Source organism: Dioscorea cayenensis, chromosome 8 (assembly GCF_009730915.1).
Source record: "Dioscorea cayenensis subsp. rotundata cultivar TDr96_F1 chromosome 8, TDr96_F1_v2_PseudoChromosome.rev07_lg8_w22 25.fasta, whole genome shotgun sequence".
Lineage (NCBI taxonomy): Eukaryota > Viridiplantae > Streptophyta > Magnoliopsida > Dioscoreales > Dioscoreaceae > Dioscorea > Dioscorea cayenensis.
The window spans coordinates 2,847,475-2,871,661 of NC_052478.1; the positions used below are offsets into that span (position 1 = coordinate 2,847,475).

At 34.3% G+C, this 24,187-nt stretch overlaps 2 protein-coding genes across 3 annotated transcripts; one reads left to right on the top strand and one right to left on the bottom strand.

Moving 5' to 3' along the window:
- The first annotated feature begins 3,997 nt into the window (after positions 1-3,997).
- Positions 3,998-13,574, top strand: LOC120266402 (protein ETHYLENE-INSENSITIVE 2-like). Of its 2 annotated transcripts, XM_039274024.1 has the most exons (9): positions 3,998-4,083; positions 4,174-4,370; positions 4,748-5,732; positions 7,151-7,237; positions 7,392-7,502; positions 7,597-7,809; positions 8,324-8,506; positions 9,275-11,962; positions 12,911-13,574. In XM_039274024.1, exons 3-9 carry the CDS (start codon positions 5,499-5,501, stop codon positions 13,295-13,297), a joined length of 3,903 nt encoding a protein of 1,300 aa, XP_039129958.1. In that variant the 5' UTR covers positions 3,998-4,083; positions 4,174-4,370; positions 4,748-5,498; the 3' UTR covers positions 13,298-13,574. The 2 variants fall into 2 exon arrangements, with proteins under 2 accessions (XP_039129958.1, XP_039129959.1); XM_039274025.1 differs by lacking the exons at positions 3,998-4,083; positions 4,174-4,370; positions 4,748-5,732; positions 7,151-7,237; positions 7,392-7,502 and having other exon boundaries at positions 7,603-7,726.
- Positions 13,575-14,093: 519 nt separating this feature from the next.
- LOC120267555 (K(+) efflux antiporter 3, chloroplastic) lies at positions 14,094-22,413 on the bottom strand. Its single transcript, XM_039275234.1, has 19 exons — positions 22,224-22,413; positions 21,295-21,651; positions 20,619-20,720; positions 19,935-20,015; positions 19,020-19,121; positions 18,479-18,556; positions 18,147-18,215; positions 17,920-17,970; positions 17,470-17,583; positions 17,285-17,386; positions 17,070-17,204; positions 16,109-16,290; positions 15,894-16,029; positions 15,723-15,794; positions 15,525-15,626; positions 15,266-15,427; positions 15,045-15,134; positions 14,787-14,948; positions 14,094-14,710 (listed from the first exon to the last, which is right to left on the bottom strand). Exons 1-19 carry the CDS (start codon positions 22,245-22,247, stop codon positions 14,378-14,380), a joined length of 2,454 nt encoding a protein of 817 aa, XP_039131168.1. The 5' UTR covers positions 22,248-22,413; the 3' UTR covers positions 14,094-14,377.
- Positions 22,414-24,187: the final 1,774 nt, after the last annotated feature.

Genomic DNA, 24,187 nt, shown 5'->3' on the forward strand with positions numbered 1-24,187 from the left:
TGTGGTTTTTTTGTTGGTTTGAAGTGCTAAATTTTGATATTATTTTCAGAACTACAGTCATTGTAAACTCAATATACTTCTCAGAGTGCTCTTAGTTTATGATGATGTTCATTTCCTTCAACATAATTGTCATGCTACTGTTGTGGATAAGAAGGGGTGGCAAACGATCAAACTGGGTTTGATCTCCAAGTTCTGTTTGATATATGTTTATATAATAGAATGATATGTCTTATTTTGAACTCATAAAGAAGTGCTGTTGTATTTCAGGCTCGAGCTCGAACCGGGTTTTTCTTTTGAGCTCATGGTTCGGCTCACTCAAGCTTAGTTTGGTTAAGGAGATTTCTAAATCAAGTAAGGCCTAATGTTTATATAATTAATTGTGATTATGACAAAATTTTTATTAATTGTCTATCAGTTAATTGATTATTGATAATTTATCAATAATTAACATTTTTAATTGCGTTTGTTTGGAGGATCAAAATAATTCCAAACACTTGTTTGTGCGGTAGGGCGTTAAACTAAGGGGTATTAAGTTTAAGTATTAGGGTTTGTGGATTATATTATTAGAGTGAGGGTTAGAAGGGATTTAGTTTATTTGGTAATGATTAAAACTAGTTTAGAACATAGTACAAGTACTCCTTTTTAAAATCAGGTAACAGTTAGTAGATTAAATTATTTTTCTTATTTTTAACTCAAATGTATAATATTAATGCATAAGTTAAACTTAGTTTCATCATCACAAAGTTAGTTTGATAAAATATCATGGGACTTGAGTTGACAAATAGCAGTTAACTGATTAGACTTAATTAGAGACTACCCAAAAAGATCAAACTAAATAAACTTCTCACTCTCTAATCATTGAAACTAAACAATATTATAAGCTTTATGATGAGATGATAATAAAACAAAGTCTTTAAGCTCTAATTATTTGTTTAAAAATTTATGCAAAGTTATTTATATCTTATTAAGATAAACTATTTTCATGAACTACAACTTAAATTTTCACAAAATCACTGAATTTCTTTTTAATCTATTTGTTTAGGAATCTATTAAATATGAAAATAAAGAACTCTATAACCCTGCCCACAAAGGTTTACTGCATTCTTTATTTAATTTAGTATTCTTCTATTTAAAGTTTTCCATACATTATTACAATTGACTTTTATTTTATACTTAGTTTAGTTGAATTTATCATGAGAACCCTCAACAAAATAATAATTATTCTCTTTGTGTGTGAAAATTTTGATTAATTTCCCCACTAGAAGTCATGACATTGGACCATGGCCCTCTATTGGGAATCCCAACAGCATGTGCTACTTATCATGCAAGCAAAGCGTTTGCGGTTCCCCAAATTAATTAAATAAAGTTAGGGAAAAAAAAACACATTGGAGATTTAAACAAAAATATCCAATGAGGTTCATTGAATTGAACCTTGTCTTTGATTGTTCTGTTTTCCATAATTAAATTTATTAGTGTTTGATTGTAATATTCATGTTCTAACTTCCAGGGAATGCTGACATGCCAACCCCCCAAACATAGGTATGTGTTTATTAGAATTTACATGCATGTTTTGTTCCTACAATTAGGGTTGTTAAGTAGGTGTTTCTTTCCCATATTTCAAGATAACTATTAACTCATTTTTTACTACCTTATATAATTATAATATATATACATACATATGTTGTAGATTCTATATAAAATTGGTACATTTATACAAAGAAATTTTAAATTATAAATAATCAGAGAAAAAGATTTACCAATAACCGCTTGGTCTATTAGACCCATATCAGTAAGGCGTTCATATTCTTTCTGAGAAAAATGTGTTTAAAGAGGTGGGTTAAAATATTAATTCCTCACTTGTGCATGTCTTTAAGGTAACTTATCCATATTTATCTAAAAAAATTCAAATAAATATTATAAAATGAGTAGACAAACATCTTTATGGACACCTATAGATAAAAAATTTATAGACGTTCAATTATCAGCCATTGGATTACGATCCAACGGCCGACATTGATGAATAATAGTACTTTGTGTTGTATTATTCTAAACAGTAATTACTGTATATGTTACTATATTAACTACTGCTTATCAATTATTAGTCGTTGATCCAACTGCTGATAATAGATTTTCACATATTTTTTATATATGGACGTTCAGGTCCTTATATATATATATTTTGTGGTAAAGCTCTTTTAACAAGTCTTTTTCTTTAAAATTAGTACAAGATGAAATCATAGACAAAAGGAATCATGTTGTGGTTGCCACTTTGGGAACAATTGTCAAGAAATGCACCGAATATTGAAATTAGATTATTTCTGAGCCATGAATTAAGTTTTGAGTCCTTAACTACTTGACATATTAAGTGAGAAACACACATTATGTCTTGGTGTCATTGTTTGCTTGTTTTTGGGTCTTCTATCCCAACCGCACAATAATATGAATCATAGTTAGTTAGTTTGTCTTGTCAATGTACTTCATTCACTTATGAGATTATTATTTGATTTGATAACTTAAATAATAATATCTTTAAATAGCTTTTGTTTGATTATGAGAGATCAATATTTGAAAAAGTTAATGAAAGAGAATAAAAGGTTGTGCATAAATAGATTAATTAATTACTACTTTTTCATGTTTTTATTTATGATAAAGTTTTAAAAAAATTGCACTATAATTTTCGCATAGTAAGAACTTACTTTTAATATTCGAATAATAATTAATCAAATGATCAACTAAATAACATGTATTGGAATATTTAGATGTGTGAAATATGAAGATGATATGAATCACAGTAAAAAATTAAAAAAATTATCATAATTTCTCAAATTAGTTTTTCTTTTTTTATCTCACTGCTTGTTAAAATCATATAGTTATAATTTCTAAACTTATTTGCAACCAATATATATATATATATATATTTCCAAAAAATATGCATTTATTTTTTGGATAAGATCTATTTGAATATATGCAATAAATGTGAGGATGAAAATCTTGTGTCTAATTGGATCAAATTTTTGGATGCATAGAGGAAGAATAAATGCTGAGAAGATATGAGATTAGATGTTTGGTAATATGTCTCTTCAACAGAGTCCTTTTTCAAAAATGAAGGGAACTTATAGTGCATGACTTGAATAAGCTTCTCAGACCAATCAGTATGGGAATGATCTTGGCTAGCTTGAATTGGCTTTTTTAATTATTATTTTGTCTAATATTTATTTTTAATTATTTTGTTTTAAGTTTAGTAGGACCAAGTGCCATTTGATTGTGATGTATTATTATTTTTAAAAATAATAATAATAACTTAAACTAAATCTATAATTTATATAAAGTTTTCAAGGAATTTACTTATCTGTGAGGGATTTATTTGTAATTTTGGACTAAAATTAAATTTTTAAATAGAAATAAATGAATTGGGATTGATGAATAGATATTGACATGAAGATTTCGTTTTTGTACAAAAATCAATTTGCCAAGAAATAATTAAAAATAAAAAATTCATTTGTTTAAAACAAATGAAAAAAATTATAGCCCAAAATAGAATTTACTTACATGTAAAATTAAGTTGCCAAAAAAACAATTAAAAAATTCTTCCATTTGATTTTTAATATTGAAATTATTAATTTATATCATTCTCATAATTTATACTTTGTAATTTAGTAACTAGTATAGCTAAATAAGCTCTCTTTTTTTTAAAGAATTTACCAACGATTAAATGATCTATTAGTAGTCGAATCTCATTATATTCTTTTATAAGTGATGAGAATTCGAATCATAGGAATGGGACTAGTGATTATGTACGAGTGATTTTAATGCTCATGTGTGCTGATTTTGTTTCTATTTGTTCTGTCGAGTTTGTGCATGTTTTTACTTTTTTTTTTAACTTTTATAAGGTGTGGGCAAAAATATATATATATATATATATATATTTCAAAGGACGTGTTTAAAATAATGAACTTTTGAAAGGGTATCCGTGAAAAAGAAAAAAAAAACTGAACGTTTTTTAATGAACCCCTTCCCAAGAATATTAAATCAAGCCGTCAATCAGAGAGGGTCCACAGTCGATCACAGCCGTCCATTTGTCAGGTAGCGTTTGCCATCTTTTTTTCTTTTTCTTTTTCGTTTTTTTAATTATTTTTTTCAACAAAAATTTATAGAATCTTCGCGAAAAAATAGGGCTCATCTTCTACTTTCTACCATTCTACTCCGCTTTCTCCGCTCCGCGAATCGAAGAAGGTCCTGGTCTGCGTGGCGGCTTTGGGGGCGGTCCTTTACGGCGGCGGTGGCCGTGCCTGTGGCGGCGGAGCAGTATGATCTCCTTTTCTTTTTATCCATTTCAACTCTGATGTTGCTGATGGCACTGATTGGCTAAGGTACAAGGACGTTGTGTCTCTGCCTCTAGCTCGTGCGAGCAAGTGTATTTGATGATGTTTTCCGGTGGAGATTTTAGGTTTTGATTTTGAGTTAATGTTCTATTGTTGTCATAACGATGTGCTTACTGCTTCTTGTTTATGTTGTTCTTGATGTTTGTGTCAAGCTTGGATTTCAGTCCTTGTTTTCTTTTTTTGTTTCTTGCTTTTAGTTTCTAGCTGATCACTGTGGGAAAAAATGCTTTTTTTTTTTTCCCTTTTTTCCTTTTTTTAAAGAAAGATGTAAACTTTGTTCCGTTATGGTGTGCTTGAATAGACTGGTCTGATGTTTTGTTTAATGCTTTTGGTTGTGATATTGACATGGAGCTTTCGTTTTGTAGGTGCATGATCAAAAAAAGATGCTGTTAGGGTTTGTGATTGCGGAGATCTCATTGAAGTGTATTTTCTGGAGGTTGTTGATGTCATATAGATATGCTAGTGGACTTAAGTTGCAGGAGGTTTTATTTCGTCCAAAACGCTCGGATTTATGAGTAAGAGATACGAACCTTTTTGGAATTTAATCATATTTCGTGTTATTTAAGGAACCTAAGGACCTGCAACTGCCTTATCTGGCAAGTTCCCATGTGTTGTTTCTGATGATTGTGTTCAGAATAAGCAATAAGAAAAGCTTCAAGTTGGGAGTTTGATCAATGCAGTACATGTGTTTGTGAGAGTTGAGGTCTGTACATATTAATGTATTGTTCTTTGAATGCTGTGGATAGCTACAGTGTCAGCGGTGATATGTCTGTGGAGATTAGTTTAACTTCAATTGCAATAAACAAAAAATAGTGCATGGTTTTGAGGAATCCAAGGAATTTATGTCAATGCCTTGCAACTTGTATTGGGATGGCAGAAGAAAAGCTGCATGAGTTTGATCATCACAGTGCATAGTTGCAACAGTAAAAGCCTGGACAGAATACAATATCTCCTTCCTTGGCCTCTGTTCTTCTGATTCTTGAATACTCTGGTAGCTACAGTGTTGGTGGTGATCTGTTTCTTTAGATTAGTTTAGCCCCATTTGTGGTAAAAAAGGTTGAGATCTATCTCTAGGAGAAAGGTGTAGTTGCTAATTTCTGTAAATTGACTTTGGGCATGGCGCTCAAGGAGTTTGATGCTGCTATACCTCATCTCTTCCCATCATTGGGACCTGCACTTATGATATCAATGGGATATATTGACCTTGGTAAATGGGTGGCAGCTGTTGAAGGTGGAGCTCATTTTGGGTTTAATCTTGTATTACTGGCCCTTTTTTTCAACTGTGCAGCCATTTTATGTCAATACCTTGCAACTTGTATTGGGATGGCCACTGGCAAGAATCTTGCAGAGGTAAAGCGTGATTCTTATCTCTCCTTTGAGTGGGCATTAATTATGCATTTTATTGCTACAGTATTGTATGCACACCCCATATGCAAATGGAAAAGCATGTGCTTGACCTCATAGATGTTTTCTATCTCTTTCTCGTATGAATTTCCTGATTATTTTCTCATAATGCAATTGACTTGCCAAATCTGTTTAAACGCCCACACACCCAATCCTATTTAGAGGCAATTATTGATCTTTATGGATGCACATCTTGTTTCCAAATTAAGTGGCAGTGTTCATCATACTAAGTGTTGCACATTTTACTAATTTTATCATCTGATCCTTCATTATGATTGAAACTGTGCTGATGAAAGCATGTGACTCTTAAGTGCTTTTGCATTTTTAGCGGATGATCTTATCTCACAGAATCATTTAAGGTGAATCTGAACTCTTACAAGTTTTAACACTATATTTGTACTCAAGCGTGTTTTGTTTAAGCAATGTATAAGTTACAAAGTCTCCTTCAGCCTACATTTTGTGTTATGCAATTATTCCCACTTACTTCACTTGAGTATGGACACCATCAGACATTTTTTCTATGATATTGAATGTCTTTTGTTTCATTAAGTTTGTTGGGGGAGAGGAGCAAATTATATAGGCTGGACAAGAAGCCTTTATCTTCATACTTTGCATGGTCTATTAAGTGGCAGTGTTCATCATACTAAGTGTTGCACATTTTACTAATTTTATCATCTGATCCTTCATTATGATTGGAACTGTGCTGATGAAAGCATGTGACTCTTAAGTGCTTTTGCATTTTTAGCGGATGATCTTATCTCACAGAATCATTTAAGGTGAATCTGAACTCTTACAAGTTTTAACACTATATTTGTACTCAAGCGTGTTTTGTTTAAGCAATGTATAAGTTACAAAGTCTCCTTCAGCCTACATTTTGTGTTATGCAATTATTCCCACTTACTTCACTTGAGTATGGACACCATCAGACATTTTTTCTATGATATTGAATGTCTTTTGTTTCATTAAGTTTGTTGGGGGAGAGGAGCAAATTATATAGGCTGGACAAGAAGCCTTTATCTTCATACTTTGCATGGTCTAGTCCTTTCCCACATTGATTTTTCTAATAAATTTCTCAACATAGCTTTCAAACTCTATTAGAACACCCTCAAGTCCTTTGTGTAAGCCTTGCATGTTGATTTGCATATCACCAACCCACATAAGTGGGCATGTAGGTATATCAAGTTATGTGTTGTTATCTTTTCTTGACAGTGTTCTTAAAATTTAAATGCTCTGACTATATAGCTTGTGGTGCTTATAATTGTGATATTTCTTTTTGTAGCCTCTTATGTTTCTACAAATAAAGCTTATTTTATTTCTTGGAGTGTTCTAACATCTTTTATGTGTGTGTGTGTGGGGAACCAAAGATATGCAGTGAAGAATATTCGAAATCAACATGCATACTATTGGGTGTTCAAGCGGAGATATCCATAATAACTTCAGAACTGACGACTGTAATTCACATGCTTGGTTCTTTTTGTTGTATACCTTTTATTTGCATGGATACCAAAAAGCTTATAGAAAAGTGAAAGTGCAAATTCAAGTATTTCTGGATTACATTTCTTTGCTGGTATGAGATTTGAATGATACTTTTATTGTCAATTCCAGGTATTGGGTATTGCGCATGGACTTAATCTCTTGTTTGAGATGGAAATGCTACCATGCATCTTTCTTGCCGCATTTTGTACAGTTCCCCTACAGCTTCTTGTCACCTTCTGGGTAATTATTTTTCCTATTTATGCTCTTTTTATCACCAATGCAGCGAGCTACTAAATGAATGAATTCTGATGGATTTAATGCTGCTTGACTGTAGGATAACTTCAAGGCAGAAGTGTTGTATCTAAGCATTGCAGGGATTGCTTTGGTTTTTTATGTGAGTGGGGTGCTGTTTAGTCAACCAGAACTTCCACTTGCTGTGGACAGTGTTTTTCCAAGGCTGAATGGTGAGAGTGCATACTCACTCATGGCTCTGCTTGGAGCAAATATAATGGCCCATAATTTTTATATTCACTCGTCTGTTGTACAGGTGAGTGGGGACAGTATCACTCATCTTTTCCTTGATAGCTTGTTAAAGTGAACTTTTAAAAGTTATTCCTTCTTAGTTGTAGATGTGTGGGATTCCGTTATGCTAGAACACATTGGTTGTCCCCAGAGCAATAACAAATAAAGGGAGATAAAATTTAAATTGAGCGTTCAGAATGAAATTGATAATGAGGTTCACTCTAAACTAAACCTAGTTCGTAGTAAGGTTTGATCCAGTTGTTTTCTTATTTGATTTTTATGTTTATGTTGTGTTGGATTTTTGTCTTGTTTTTGCATACATTTTGTTTTATTCTTGACTAATAAATGACTCCTTTTTCTTGCTGTTAAGACTCAAAAACCTAAGCCCTAAAATATCACAAAACAAGCTGTGTGAGATAAATACAAGCTGAGGATTTATTCTGTTGTTCAATTGTCTATGTCACATATTACTTTTATGCAATAATTTAACTTTTTGGTTCTCCAAAAAATTAAATGATTTTATATTTGTCTGGATGCAGGAACAAAGGAGACAACCAAATAATGCTATGAACACCTTGTTCCATGATCATTTTTTTGCTATCTTGTCCATTTTTAGTGGCATTTTCCTTGTGAACTATGTACTGATGAACTCTGCAGCTGCAGTATTCAGCAATACAGATGTTGTGCTTAACTTTCAAGATGTGAATTTGCTTATGGATCAGGTACAAAGCTGTCCTATTTGCTGCTAGCATTTGATACTCATGTTTGTTAAATTGTTTTAGATCACTTTGATTTTTACTGGATCATATTTATTCCTTAAAAAGATGTGGCATAATTCACAATAACAAACTATAAGAAGCTATTTGGTTGGAATTAGAATAAGTTGGAATAAGTTGGGTTTGATGTTTTGAAGTTTGAATTTGGTTTGTTGAGAAACTTCTAGACCAAGTTGACCAAACTCTTCTTAATTAATACTAATGAAAATAAATACTTCTATTAAATTTATATTTTTTCCCCATTTTTGGTGACAAGCAAACGCAAACTCCAACTATGTCTCAGTTTATCTGTCATAATGGGGTGGCAAAATTAATTTGAAAAGGAGACAGTCAGCTTGACTGGTTATCAGCTTAGTGAGCATGTGGGTTTGAAGCTAATTGTTCTGGACATATGAGTTAGTAATAAATGTGAGATAGTGTGCACATTGCACTTTTAATTTTTGTTGCAAACTTTGTAAACATAAGTCAGTGAGCTTGTTTAGTTATTGTGCCATTAGGCATGAAGGATAGAAGTAAACTGTTCTAAACATATATGTGAAAATTGTGATTATCAGATCTGGATTGATTTTTCTTTTCTGGCTCATGCAGAATATTATCATATTTTTTGTAGAGTGAAAATCCATGTTTTCACACAGTTGCTTAATACCTCAGATAACTTGCTGTGCTTAAAATATCTTATACTGTACGCCTCATGGTATTTGTTTCATATTGCAGATATTTAGGAGCCCAATAGCACCTGTTGCATTTTTTCTGGTTCTTTTCTTCTCCAGTCAGATCACAGCTTTGAATTGGAATATTGGTGGGAAAGTGATATTGACATATTTTTTCGAAATAAAACTGTCTGTTTGGGTTCATCATGTATTAGTTAAAGCTCTGGCCGTCATCCCAGCTCTTTACTATACCTGGATTGGAGGTCCTGAAGGAATCTATCAACTGCTCATTTTCTGTCAGATAATATTGGCAATGTTTCTACCGTCCTCTGTAATTCCCCTTTTCCGTGTGGCATCATCAACGTTTTTAATGAGAGGCTTTAAAATTCCTTGGTATGTGGAAATATTCTCTCTTTCTGTATTTCTAGGGGTGCTGGCTGCAAATGCCATCTTTATCATGGATGTCTTATTTGGAAACAACAGTTGGCTTAGTAACTTACACAGCACACTGGTACCACATATGGTTATTTTTCTTATTTCCTGTACATCTTTTGGTCTCACCCTTTATCTGGCGGTTACACCATTAAAATCTGCAAGTGAACAAGCAGATACTCAATCATTTGGTTGGAATAGAGAGTTGAATAATTTGGAGTTAGCTACTGTTAGAGAGTTTGATGTTGTGGACAAGATTGAATATGACGTAGATCACGATTCATCTATGCTGGAATCTGACACCTTGGAGAAGCCTATGGAGAGCCATACTGATGAATCAACTTTATGTACCAACATCGATCTAGCTGAGACAGTTATGGATTCAGACCATGATTCTCAGCAATCTGTTCACAATTCTGACCTTACATCAGTTTGCTCTTCCCCCATTTGTCATATGGAGACGTCAAAAATTCTAGTTGACGCAGAATCAGAAGAAATTTTGAGTGGAGTTTCTGTTTGCAGCGATTCAGATTCAGTTGCATTGCAAAAGATTGAACCCAAGCACCCAATTGTAAAGGATGTGGAAGTAGCTATGGATAGTAACACTGATAATAACAATAATAATAATCATAATAATGTCAATATAGAGGAGTCTGCCTCACTGTCTGAGGATTCCAATAGAGGTATATTACCCACTGTGAACTTTGAGACTATTGGGTTCTCTAATTCACCAACAGAAAAATTTTCTGACAGAAGTAATGGCAGTGGAAGCCTATCAACGTTGTCTGGATTGGGCCGTGCGGCAAGACGCCAGCTAAGTGCCATTTTAGATGAGTTTTGGGGGCATCTGTTTGACTTCCATGGGAAACTGACACAAGAAGCGAGCACCAGAAGATTTGGTGTCCTATTGGGGCTAGATTTAAAAATAGTTGGTTCATCATTAAAAGCAGACACAGCAGGAGATGAATTTGGCAAGGGTTACCTCCCAGATTTGGATAGGGGATCCATTTTACAGAACAGCTTAAGGGACTACAGTTCCCCAAGACACAAGATAAATGCAGGCATAGAGTCCCCTTTTGGAGCCCATATGGGATCCCAACCATATTCTCATAATGTGCAAGTATTGGATGCACATGCAGAGAACTCTTTCACTAACCTGTTTGAGTCAAATCAGAGACATGCTATGTACTCGTCTTATTCTTCAGATAACCGAGATTTTCTGCCAGCTACCATACATGGGTATCAAATGTCTTCCTATCTTCGAGGAGTTGGTGCTGATAGAACTCCTTACTTCTCCAACGATTCAGTGGGCCTACCACCAACTTCTTCTGCCACATCTTTCATTGCGAACCACCGTGACCCAGTCATGTATAACAGAGCACAAAGTGCACTAAATTCCTTGGGAACATCAGGTTTCCTAGACAACCCAGCAACAGCTAGAATTAGCAGATTGCAGGTGGAAAGGCCTTGCTATAAACCTTCTTTTGTTGAAACCAGGGAGAATGTTGTCTCTTCATCATATGAAAAGAAATACCATAGCTCGCCTGATATTTCTGCACTCATTGCATCCATCAGGAATTCATCTTTGAATTATGGAAATGTTCAACATGCTCAGTGGGGTGGTCCAACCAGTACTCAATCCTCTGTAGGAAGGATGGCGTATGAGCAATCACAATATCTAAATTGTTTCTCACGAGCTGGAGTTTCATTGGCATTTAATGAACTCTCACCACCTAAGCTGCATACAGATGCTTTCTCCTCATACTCAAGTTTGAATCCAGACAGCAAATCTTTGTGGTCAAGACAACCATTTGAACAATTATTTGGCATGCATAGTAATGATCAGGCTGTGAGGGATACAGGAGTTGACAGCAGGGTTAGTGTTGCACCCAGCGAGAGTTCTCACACAGAATCAGAAACCAAGATTCTACAATATCTGATATCTTGCATTAGGAAGCTCCTTAAATTGGAAGGATCAGATTGGTTGTTTAGACAAAATGGTGGTGTTGATGAAGAGCTAATCGATAAAGTGGCTGCAGCAGAGAAATTTCTGCATGAAGCAGAGTCTGGGGAGATGACTCAGGTAAATAGACTTGATCAGCATGTGCTGGAAAGGAAAAATGGCGCAATCCAGAGGAATGAGGGGGGAGAGCTTGCTCGTCTTCTATCCATAACTAATTGTGGAGATGGTTGCATTTGGCAGCCAGCCGTGGTTGTGAGTTTTGGTGTCTGGTGCATTCGTAGGATACTGGAATTGTCAGTTGTGGAGAGTCGGCCAGAACTATGGGGCAAATATACTTATGTTCTCAATCGCCTTCAGGTAAATTCTCTGCCTTTGGTATTTTCTATCTCTCAGTCTGCTTACATTATCATTTGTTTTATTGTTGTGATTTTTCACTATCATGAAAAATGATTATGATTGTTGGTTTTGGATGCTTGCAATGCCAGTTTTGAGTATTAATACTTTTCCCTCTAAATTATACAAGATTGTACATAGTTTTGTGTGTGTGTATGTGTGTGTGTGTGTGTGTTGTCTTTTTCTGGTGGAGCTAAATGAAGTCGAAAATTGATCATTCATGTTCTTAGTAGTTTTTATTCCTACTTTGAATAGACTTGACTTTATCAGGATGTAGTAGTGTTAATTAGACAATTCGCCACTTAATATGTTGATTATAGTTTTAGTAATTCTTAATGGGAAAGGGAGATATATTTGTCCTCATGCTTAAAAAGTGGTAAAAAATAACCATCTTTATCAGAGAAACATTCTCTATTATCAAGTCATCTCACAATGGAGTATTTCCTCCCATCTAAATATGGATTGAGGTTTTACTTAATTTGGAGGAAAAATGAGGAAAAATGAAAGAAAGTAGAGGATTTTCACTGCTTCATTTACTATGGAAAGGGGCAAGGTATAGGACTATGGAGAGCAGGGACGGGTTGAGAGGCCTTATTCTCTTTTCCATCATATTTGTTCTTGATAGGGAAGTAAACATTGAAAAACATCTTCAATGTGTTACTGTGACTTTTCTGTTTAATTTCCACATTTTGAACACACACCTGTGTGAAGATAAGAGCAGTTTGAGACCTACACCAATGCATATCTTTTCGCATGTGCGCATAGAGTCACAGATGCCTGGTTAAATTAAATTATTTGGTTCTCATGGTCACCATTCTGATTTAACTCTTGATTCAGATTGAAGAATCATTTTCTGTTTTTCTTTTGAGCACTCTTGCAAGTTGAGTTTTTCTACATGTCTCTCCAATACAGGGAATCCTGGAGCCTGCGTTTTCCAAGCCCCGCCATCCCCTTGTTGCCTGCTCCTGCCTAAAAATACAAGCAACCAACACAAATAATTCCAATGCTTCCATGCAGAATGGGGTTGTAAGTGCCTTAGAAAAAGCAAGCAAAGTATCCATCACCACTGCACCTATGATCCTTGAGATGATCAGGGATGTTGAAACTGCAGTTTCTGGGCGCAAGGGTCGGACAGGCACAGCAGCTGGTGATGTTGCCTTTCCCAAGGGCAAAGAGAACCTGGTGTCTGTGCTGAAACGTTACAAGCGGCGCCTTTCAAACAAGCCTCCGGTGACTAATGAATCTGGCTCTCTGTCTCGACGGATCTCGTCACCTGTGTCCGCGTCTCCAGTTTTATAGCTGCCATATATCTCTGTTAATAGCTCATGGGTCATGGATTTTTTTCCCTTGAAGAACTTTTTTCAGGTTCAAGGTTTATTGATCTTTGACCCATTCTCTCTCGTGCCTTGTTTTCTTGTATGTTGTATTATTACTATTATTATTATTATAGTAACAGCAGTGCAAAATGTGAAAGAAGAAATAACAAGCAAGAACAGCAATGTGTTCATGTGTCATTCCTTTCAGGTGTATTTGTATTTGTATTTTTTTTTTATATATATTTTTATTTGGGGTTTAATTTCCATACAAAAAGAAAAGCCTCATCTGGTATGCGCTTTTTATAAATGTGTATGTTTCGAACTCTTCAGTGAAGATAGCAAGCTTTGGAAAGTCGGATGAGTGTGATGGGAAATTTGGTATTTGAACATCTACTTTGTGCTTACATTCTCATGAAAAAATTAATGTGGAACTATTATTTCAAAATTGATGAAATATTAATTTCCCGTAAGAATTCTCAAAGGTATGTTATGTTAACTCTAATTTTATGTGTTGTTGTGGAATTTATTACCATGATTATCACTGACAACCTTATTTTGATTAATATTGATTCAATTAAAATTTTGTCATATTTTCATCATATTTTCTTTGAGAAATATGGATTAAGGAACAAATTATCAATCCTCGCCTATCATAAAAATGGTGGCACTCGTACATTTTCATCTGAGACTTATTATTATACGAAATCGAGGACCTGGGAAAAGTTATCTCGGAGAACTGATAGAAAGACTGCAATGCTGCTGGTTTTTACAACAAAGTCGATTTAAACTAAAGAATATTAACATTTCACAATTATCAATGGAGGTTAAACAACATGATTGTTTTGTATACAACACTCACAAAGTGCATTTTTCAAAACTCAAAAGGGATTTACATGATTTGAATTTCCTGTAGAAATGAAAGGAAGAAGGAATGAAATGTTTAAGTTGGTCAGTCTGTCCAACAAAATACAACAGACTTCTGAATCTTTGGATGCTGCATTTAAATGGGTGACATATCATCTGATAGCTAAATTTAGAAGGCTCAAATGACCAAGAATGTCATCTAAGAATCCTCATTTGTACTTGAATATGGCAATGAAGTATCGAACACAGTTTTTTCATTTCCTCCGGCATCTTGATTTATTATGCTCGAGTAATTGTTGGTTATATCCAACCGGCAAAATGTGACACCATCCTCACTTTCTGAAGTATCAGCTTGGTCTACCGTTATATCATCTTCAGACTGTCTTCCATCTACTTCAATTCCAGAAGATTGCATCTTGTCTGACGTCATCATAATCTGATGAATGTTTGGTCGTTTTAAGCTTAAAGACGGTTCATTTGTTGACGTTGTAGACCTGGCATCTTCAGTTCGAACTAAATCACCTGCTCTTACCTGTTTTAATCATTCAGTGATCGTATTTTATTAGTTGATCAACAATTTTAAGAAGAGAAATGAATTCAAATCCTACCTGCAATGGCTTCATTACATCGATGTCTTGGTCCTCATTCCTAATGAGCACTTCCTGAGCTTGAAGCTCCATGGAATCTCTTACCAGCTTACTCCAGAAAGTCACATCATCAGACATGGCACCTAGTCCTCTTAAGAGCTTTGAACCAAGTTGTAAGCTAGTCTGTATTGAAAGAATACCCAGGTTGTGGTACACATGACTTGCGACGATAATATGTGCCAAATGCTAAAGTTAACATTTAGCATATGATAGAAATACCTCAGCATTTTCAAGAATAGCATCTGTTGCACCTGCTTTCTTAAGATCTAGCAGGTGAGGGACATCCTGAGCTCTCGCATATATAGGAATCTACAAAATTTTATGCAACTATTTATTCTGATGAAAAATTTCTAGTCTGAGAAAGAAATTGTTGTTTTCTTGCCAGGCTATAATAAATTTCAAAGTAGTATATTAATTAAAGTAAAGAAATTAAATGATACCCCAGGAAAAGCAAGCCGAAGTCTTTGAACAGCCTCTACTGTTCTTTTTTTTCCCGCATACATTACCATGACGGCTTTAGGAGAAGAAATGCCGGCAGACTGCAGAACTGCTGGGCGTGATCCATCTCCATAGAGTACAGGGAAACCCATTTTCCGAGCTTTCTGATGGGTGAATGAATGAAAATATAAATTCAATCCATTACTACAAATCTGGAATAGTAAGGGCCAATCTTTAAATCCAAGGAAATATTCTTGATACCTTCACCACCGCTGGATTCAGATCAAATGCAACATAAGGCCATCCTATAGTCTCAGCATCCACCCCATAAGCCACTGGAGTTGATAAAAAATTACCAAGAACCTGTAGTTCAAAGCATTTTAAACATTTGAGGAGTATTGCAAAGGATCACAAGATTATAATTGAGCTTTTAGATTCAGAAGGCAGTATATGATATACCTGGCCCATTTTCCCAAAACCTAGAATGATAATTGGTTCGGTTGCATCATAGTTAATTGTCTCAGGCGCATTCTGCTAAAAAAACCCAATGAGTTGATTCAAATAATGACAGTCAAATAATCTGATCTTGTAATACATATTTTGTTCACAAGCGAAGAAGTTAGTACATACTTCAATCACCGAAACCTTATTATCTATAAGCTCAGCGGCTTTCCTTCCAATTTCATTGAGCAAAGGTGTTAATGCCATTGACAACACAACAACAATTATAAGTAGTTTGTTCAGCTCTAGTGGCAGCACCCCAAGCCTGTTTTTAGAAAGAGTATTTTGTCAGAGTATCTATAGAATGAAGGATGATGGAGCATTAAAATTTACTGGAAGTGAACCTGTTTGCTAAAGAAAATACAACAAATCCAAATTCGCCTCCTTGAGAAAGGAGAAATCCTATCCGCACACTTTCTTGCAAAGTTAATCCAAAACGTGGTCCAATTGCGGTTATTATCAATGTCTTGATGGCAATCAAACCTGCCAAGAGTGAAAGTACATTTGGCCACTCTCGGAAAAGAAGCTGCATGGCAGAAAAAGTGAAATGTACCAACTAAATTTAGATAAAAAAAATTCTGATTGTAGCAAATGACACTCTAGTGACCTGGGAAATCTAAAATTCATTTAAGAAAAAGAAAATCAGTTCACACATTGAAAAAAAAAACAGCATTTACTTCTGTGATCAAAGAAAAAATATCCAGACTTCAATAATTATACCCATATCCAATTTTCTATAATTTGCAGCTTAATTTGGTCAGCAATCAATTTATTCGCTTTGAATTATTGATAGTAGCCCAGGCAGCTATCAAATGACCGTCAAATCAATGTAGCTGTCGTAATATCCACACTAGACCAGCCCTATGTAGGAAGCTATGCGATTACTTTTTTTGAGGCAATGATCTTGAATAGTGATGTGTCTGAGGCAGAGGCACTTTTGTAATTATGAAGACCTTGATAAACTCATAAACCGCGCACTTTCGTAAGTTCAGAAGGGGTGCAAGCATAAGAAGGTTTTCATTGAAATGGAATAAACAAGTTGTATGTGATAAACATGATGATATGTTTTTAATTGAATTTCTACATAGTACATATTTTCAAGTGGAGATATCTAAACACATCTAACCTGCCCAAAGGAATATTATGGGGAAAATCAGGAGGGAATACACGCTTTGAAATCTCTTCAATAAAATGTCATCATTTATGATTAACTGCCAAAACGGTGTCTAACCAGAGTAGCAAGAATCACGTGAATTACTGTGAGTGTCAGTGTGTATAATGCTGGAATAAAAAAAATTAGCAAACCTGCATGTCAATGGATGTCCCTGTTGTCACAAAAAATAATCCAAGCAACAAGCCTCTAAATGGTCTTATGTCTGCTTCAATTTGTGTCCGGAAGTTTGTTTCTGCAAGAATTGCACCAGCCAAAAAAGCTCCAAGCTATTTGTGGGTAGAGCAACATGTCAGAACGGTAGTTATATGATCATCAAGTTAAAAACCTCTAAAAAGAACTATCCTACCGTGTCACTGAATCCCAATTTCTGTGTCAGAAGTGAAGTCCCGGCTACTGTAAGCAGGCAAAGAGCAACAAAAGCTTCTGAACTCCTTGACTCTGCAACGACCTGCATAAATATGATTTGACTTCATTCTTGGTGTCTTCTACAGAAAGAGGGGGTTGCATTTATATAAAAGAATCAGTATCAACCTCAAAGATACGCCGGAGTAAGTATTTTCCCCCTAGGGAAAGCAAACCAAGACCACCTAAAGCTTTCAAGCTTTCTGCTGCTAGTGTGGGCCAAATGCTTTCCTCTACAAAGTTCTGCAACCAGAGATCTGATCAGAAGAATGTCTCCAGAAAAATATAAGCCAGTATGATAAATGGAGACAGATAGGATAATATGTGCTGCCAGGCCTTAAAGAAATCAACGCAATATAAATGAGATGGAATAATAAAAACGTGTTTTGTGTGGCTTAAATATATGTGAAACACTGCAATCACTTAGCACAATAGAGAAGCAATAACTTAAAATGACCAATATTAAGTCCCCAAATGATAATACGAATTTCAATTGCTGTCCAAATATAAATATATATATATATATATATTACTCTAAAGCATTTTCAGTTTGATGAAATACATTGAATCTTTGCCTACCTGACTTTCAAGCACAGGAAGTATTACTAATAGAGGGACGACAGCAATATCCTGCAAATGCCAATAGATGAGATACAATAAGTTGCTTTAAAAAAGAACTTTTTGTACGCAAGGTATAATATAAAATAAAAAAACATAATTTCAGTTTTTAATTTGCATAAGTGCTTGCACCGATATGCAGATGGAAGGCCTGGTGGTAAAAAGCATCTATCGGGATGGGTGCTTACTTGCAATAAAAGAATTCCTAGTGTTGCAGAACCAAATCTTGTTGGTAATTCTCCTTTCTCTGCAAGAATCTACATGGGAGACAAGGTGACTTGAGCATTTGCAAATAAATTTAAGAAATGGTTTCACCATGAGTTCAGCAAAACCTAGTGGTAAATAAACACAAAGAAAAGGGAATAGAACTAAAACATCTTCAAAAGCCCTGTGCCATTGAGGTCATAGACAATTCTTCTACTTAAACAAACTCTCTCTCTCTCTCACACACACACACACACGCGCGCGCACACAAGAAAAAAATTAACAACAGCATTAATCTAAAGTCATGGGAGTATACCTGTAGAACAAAAGCTGAGGAAGATAATGATAGAGCAGCTCCAATCACTACGGCTTCATCAATGCTTCTGATATTCACCTGTGTTCAATTAAAGTATATCAGCATTGATCTAAAGTTTTAAATTCACATCAATGAATAATTTTTTGATACAAAAAAGAAAAATGAGAGAGAAAGAATATGTGCTATTTTGAGGCAATACTTAGGCACTCTGGATGCAGATGAAACCAGGAATAGTTGTGTGGTTACATTAGATAGGATGTAGAGATTAAATCATTAATAATATATATATATATATACTTCATGGAATTCTAGAAGAGAACAAATGCACCAGATATTCAATCATTTATAATTGCAAGTAATAAAATTCATGCAAAATCTAACCATGACTAATGCCAAAATTCAGAACCAAGCGTTTTAGTTTTTTAACTAGAATTTGATTTATCAGCTTATTCAAAATTCTCTGCACTGATTTGAACCTTTTTTACCTAATTTTTTTGAGGAAGGTTGAAATATATTTTTTTCAGGTTTATAGATGTCTTACCAAGTCAGGCCTTGAGTGAAAAAGGTACTCCAAAATCTTAGTACCAACTGCCGCATTAGGTGGAAGTTCGAATGCAGTAAAGGCAAAGGTAGACAAGATGACCTTCAACAGATAGAATAAATAAATAACATTTAGCTTTGTTTGTGATGGCTGCAATATCATTCAAGTACAATCAATATCATAATATGTTGAATAGAGAGTTGAGCAAACCACAACAAAAATTTTGCAAAAATTCTATCAAATGAACAACAATAAAAATTATCTAATCTACGTTCAGACAAAACAAGTAACCAAACAAGGCAGAATTGCAGATAGACAATACATTACGAAGCTTGATAATCTTTAATATAGTCTTAGAGAGCAGTGAGAAATAGAATATTGAGTCTGAAAGTCATAAACAATGAAGATGTAAAAGACTAATCCTGGACCATGTACATGCACAAAACATCAAAAAGAACATTCTACCTATATATTCAACAGAAAGTCTCCATCTAAGAGCACAGAATTCCAGGCCCTTACAATAGTGTATGAGAGATTTGTGACACTAAGCTAAAGTGTTGCAAAAAGATTCACAGAAGAACAAATAAATGTGCTTCAACAGTCACATACAGGGGAGATTGAAATTGCAAAATCATGAAATATAGATTTCTAACACTAAACTGTTCATATATTATAATTGAAGGCATCCAGTGATGCTTGTATAGATGAGCTTTCATGGGTGATGAATCCAGTTCATGCCAATTATTAAGTATGCAAACTTGCACTGTTTGCGTTGCACAGACAAAATATCATGCAGATCAGAAACTGCAATTGCAGTTGTCCATAAAACGATGTTGTATTGAATAATTGCAGCTATAGATGTCAAGGCCTGTCATTGCAAGACTGCTCATAAGTGCAAGGCCACCAACACCACACCTGAACCAACCCCAAGCCAAAAGCAAACTTTGCCAGAGCTCTTAACCGTGCCAGTGAAAGCTCTAAACCCATCTCAAACAGCTGCAGAATTCATAATGTACATAAGATGCCTTAAAATAGAACATTAGATGTACTGAACGATAAAGAATTAGAGACTTACATCATGCTAAATCCAGCAACATCAGAAGTTTTACAATTCAAAATTTGTGAAAGCATGACCAACCAAAACAAAATCCAATGTTATCAAGAATATTGAATTTCAATATGGATAGGATTTTATTTATGGTCAAAAAACGAAAATGAATTGATCATTTGGAATTGGATATGCAAATCAATGTTACATATGCAGTGCCACAGCAGAAATTATTGTCAGTCTATACTGCTTTTTTTTTTTTCAGAATGAGCCGACAATGCTATTAATCGTCCTTTTAAGCCAAATGAAAACAGACAAAATCAACAAAACTAGTCAATATTAGTGGTTTGACTATACTGTAAATATATGACTGAAGAACATGAAACCTATAACCCAATCCATCAATTTTTTTGGTTCGAAGCAAGTCAACATAAAGTAAGTAATAGTAATGAGCATTCATAATAGGCTAGAATATTTGATAACATGTTTAATAGTCAATAATTGATACAATGCATAAAGCTCTCAGAAGGGATGGAAAGAAGAAATCCTACCAGGAAAAGGATCCCCCACTCTGAAAGAACTTTAACATCTGTGAGATTTCTGATAAGGCCAAATTGGTTGAGAGCAATTCCAGCACAGCAGAAGCCAAGAATCTGCATGCAAACTGGGAATTCTTTCAACCATAAAACAATACTTTTAACATTTGAAGATAACTCAAATTTCAATGCACAGACTACTCTCAACTAAAAGAACTGTCTCTAGTGCATAAACTTCCTGCTTCATGCATGATTAAGAGTTTAAGACTTTCTGCTCCTGCCTATACCCCAGAACATTTGTTACATGCTAATTTTATTCACAAAAGAACTACAAATAAAGCTCAATTATAAGTACATTGATATTTATAAACTAAGCCCATGTGAAGCTTCTCTGGTTGTTTCATGGATATGTGACAAGGAGATTGAGTTTTACAAAATAAAAAGCAAGAGCATATAACTATCTTAATAAGAAAAGGAACTGCAAGAGGGTTTGTTCACTGTTTTTTGAAGGCATGAAATTGATGTCCTGTTTATCACTATGAGCACTAAATAGTAAATACCAGATTATTTCAATAATTGGCTATCCCCTAGAGTTATTCTCTCAATATTGGAAGAAACAATGAGTAGGGTTAACAAGAAATTAATGACATGTATTACTGAGATAAACATAATGCAGACCTCAAACACTCACCGGGCTGGCTTTGATGATCCTGAAAGCAGGTACAATTACGACAGTCACACCCAAGAATGTAAGAGTATCAAATCCTAAATCATTGATTACATCAACTGCACTGGAAATACTTAGTTCGGAATTTATCCGAAATCCACTCAATCGAGAATCTCTACGCTTGTTAATATAACGTCTCTGACCATTATTGCTATGACCACCACATCCTGACAAATATCCCAGCTGTCTTTTATGCAAAGACACAGCAGGAGATAGTAGAACTGCTTGTTTGTGGCTGAAGGACAGAAAATGCTTAGTATGAGTAGCTGAAATATGGTTTTGTGCTGTTAAAAGACTAGCCTGGCATTTCAGACCACTTCCCTGGAACAACAGCCAAATTTTGTAAAGAAAGGTCAACCAAAGGATTTGTATTAATTGCAATAGAAGCCAAATATATGATCAACTAAATATACACAAAAATCATAAGTTTTATTAAACCAAAAAAGGGAAGAAAAAAAAAAAAAGTACAAATTGTTCTCATTGAAGAAGAAAACTTTGCATCCCACCAGTCATGGAGTGACAATATTAATCTCCTACGCATCTAGAAAATAATATAAGCTAAAAGCAACACCACAATTAGAAACATACAAAATTAAACTAAAAAAACCAAGCAATATTCTCATAAAAAGACAAGAAGACAAAACTCATGTAATTGTTATTTTAATCTCCAACGCATCCGAATCATATTATAAACCAATAACAACATGACAATCAAAATTCAAACAAACAAAAAATAATAACAATCTTACAGATTACAACATCAAAATTAACAAATAAATTTCACAACTAATCCAAGAGACATTCACAAAATTCACAATACTCTGATTTTCCTCAGTCTCTTCGGCTCAGGCACAAATAAAAGTTCGATCAAACAAAGAAAGACGAAAGCTCACCTTGAAACACAAGCAATCAGCCATCAGTTCCAAGGACTGAAGTAGCTCCACTGACCTAAACTCGAAGAAGAAGAAGGGAGAAGGAGAAGCAGTGCTAGTTGTGAGGAATAGAGAAGCTTCGCTTCGGAGCTCGAGGAAGTCGCTTCCGAGGATTCCCAGCCAATGCGCTGCAGTCGCGAAGTGGATTGGAGGGAGCTTAGAATGCGGTTTTCTAAGAAATAAATATATATATATATATATTTATTTATTTATTAAAAAACGAGGGGATGCCGTAGCTCGTACTGCCCCATTTCGGTGGGTTGTTTGGACTTTTCCCTTTTTTTTAAAAAAAAAAATTGCCATTGAGTTTTTATTCAAAAACTGGGTTTAACCACCAATAAATCTATTAATATGCGAAACATCATTAAAATTAGTGATGAGTGTTTGAATATATTTTTTAAAGTGTGAATAATAGTTATGTGTATGATCTCAGCGCCTATATATATGGTCTTATTTTTATTTGTTTCATTAAAATTTATGTACTTTTTTTGTTATTTTGACAGTAAGTTGAAAAAAAAAATTGAATTAGTTCATTTATTAAAAAAAAATCTCAGGTGTTTTTATTGCAATTTTGTTTTCCATAATTTAAAATGGAATCTCTCTAAAACATTGTCTTTACGAGTGAACACAGTCCCATCTTATTCCATCAATTTATCATTTACATAGTATTAAGTATAAAACAAAAACAATAGAAAATGTCTTGATTGATCTTTTTTTTTTTACTATTTTTTTTTTTATAAAATGACAAGCAATCAATATAGAGAAGCTCAATCTTGCATATCGCATGAAAATAAATCTTCTCACATATAATTTTAGAGAGAGAAAAAAATTTCACACAGTGATCCATTGTAAGAAATTCATACATTATAAATTAAAAGATTTAAACTCTAATTTTTTTAATCATAAAATCTAACGGATACCACTGATAGACTATGTCCTAGTTATCGACTGCCTTGATTAATGGAAGGAAAAACTCCCTTCGTTTTTATCCGCTTTAAGAGCATCTCCAACCCTGCGTTGGATTTGGCGCAAAACATGAGATTTGGCGCAAAAAAGCTCCAACCGGGCATCATTCCTTGCGCCAAATTAAAATTTTACTACTGATGGCGCAGCGAGGATATTCCTGCCAACGTATTTTGTTTTAAATTTTATTTTAAATTTTTGTTTTTAATTTCGATTTTGATTTTCTTGTTTTTAATTCTTTTTTAATTTTGCTTTTAAAAACTATACCGGTTTTAAAAACTTGTAGGGGTCTCTTCAAAATTTACCAAAGCAGAGGTGAGAAACAGGCCGTGCACGCAAAGCTCGTGCCCGGACAAGGCTTGGGCTTGTACGAACGGTCACCAGAGAGCTCTTAGCCCACACAAGATTTAAAACGTGGCCCACCTCAGCATAATCAATTATATTTTTGGAAAATCCATTGAATAAAAAATTATTTGCTTTTTCATTCATCACAAACTAATAAGATATTTTCTAATTAGCAAGAATTAGCCACTCTTTTTTTAAAAAATATGGTGAATTTGTAATTTTCACTCCAGATGAATTTTTCTGCAATTTTTCCCCAATGGTTTTCATTAGGTAGATTAATTGTTGGATTTATAAGTTACAAATGTTCATTAGCCCATAAATGAATTTATAAGTGAACTCCATTTGAAAGGAAAAAACTTTTATACATTTTTGGTTGATTGATTTATATTTAACTGTTGGAGAGTTTATGATTGTGCTATTTGCATGTGGCTGATCTTAACACATTGTCTGTTTATATTTGTTTAAAAAAAAAATTGTTTTTATCAATCACTTTTTTTAAATTACAAACACTAAGACTACATATCAAAAGACATATTATATACCCTTTATATGTTTTTTTTCCCTATATACAGAACTATCAAAGAACTCATAGCTTAATGGGGTGGGCGGGATTGAAT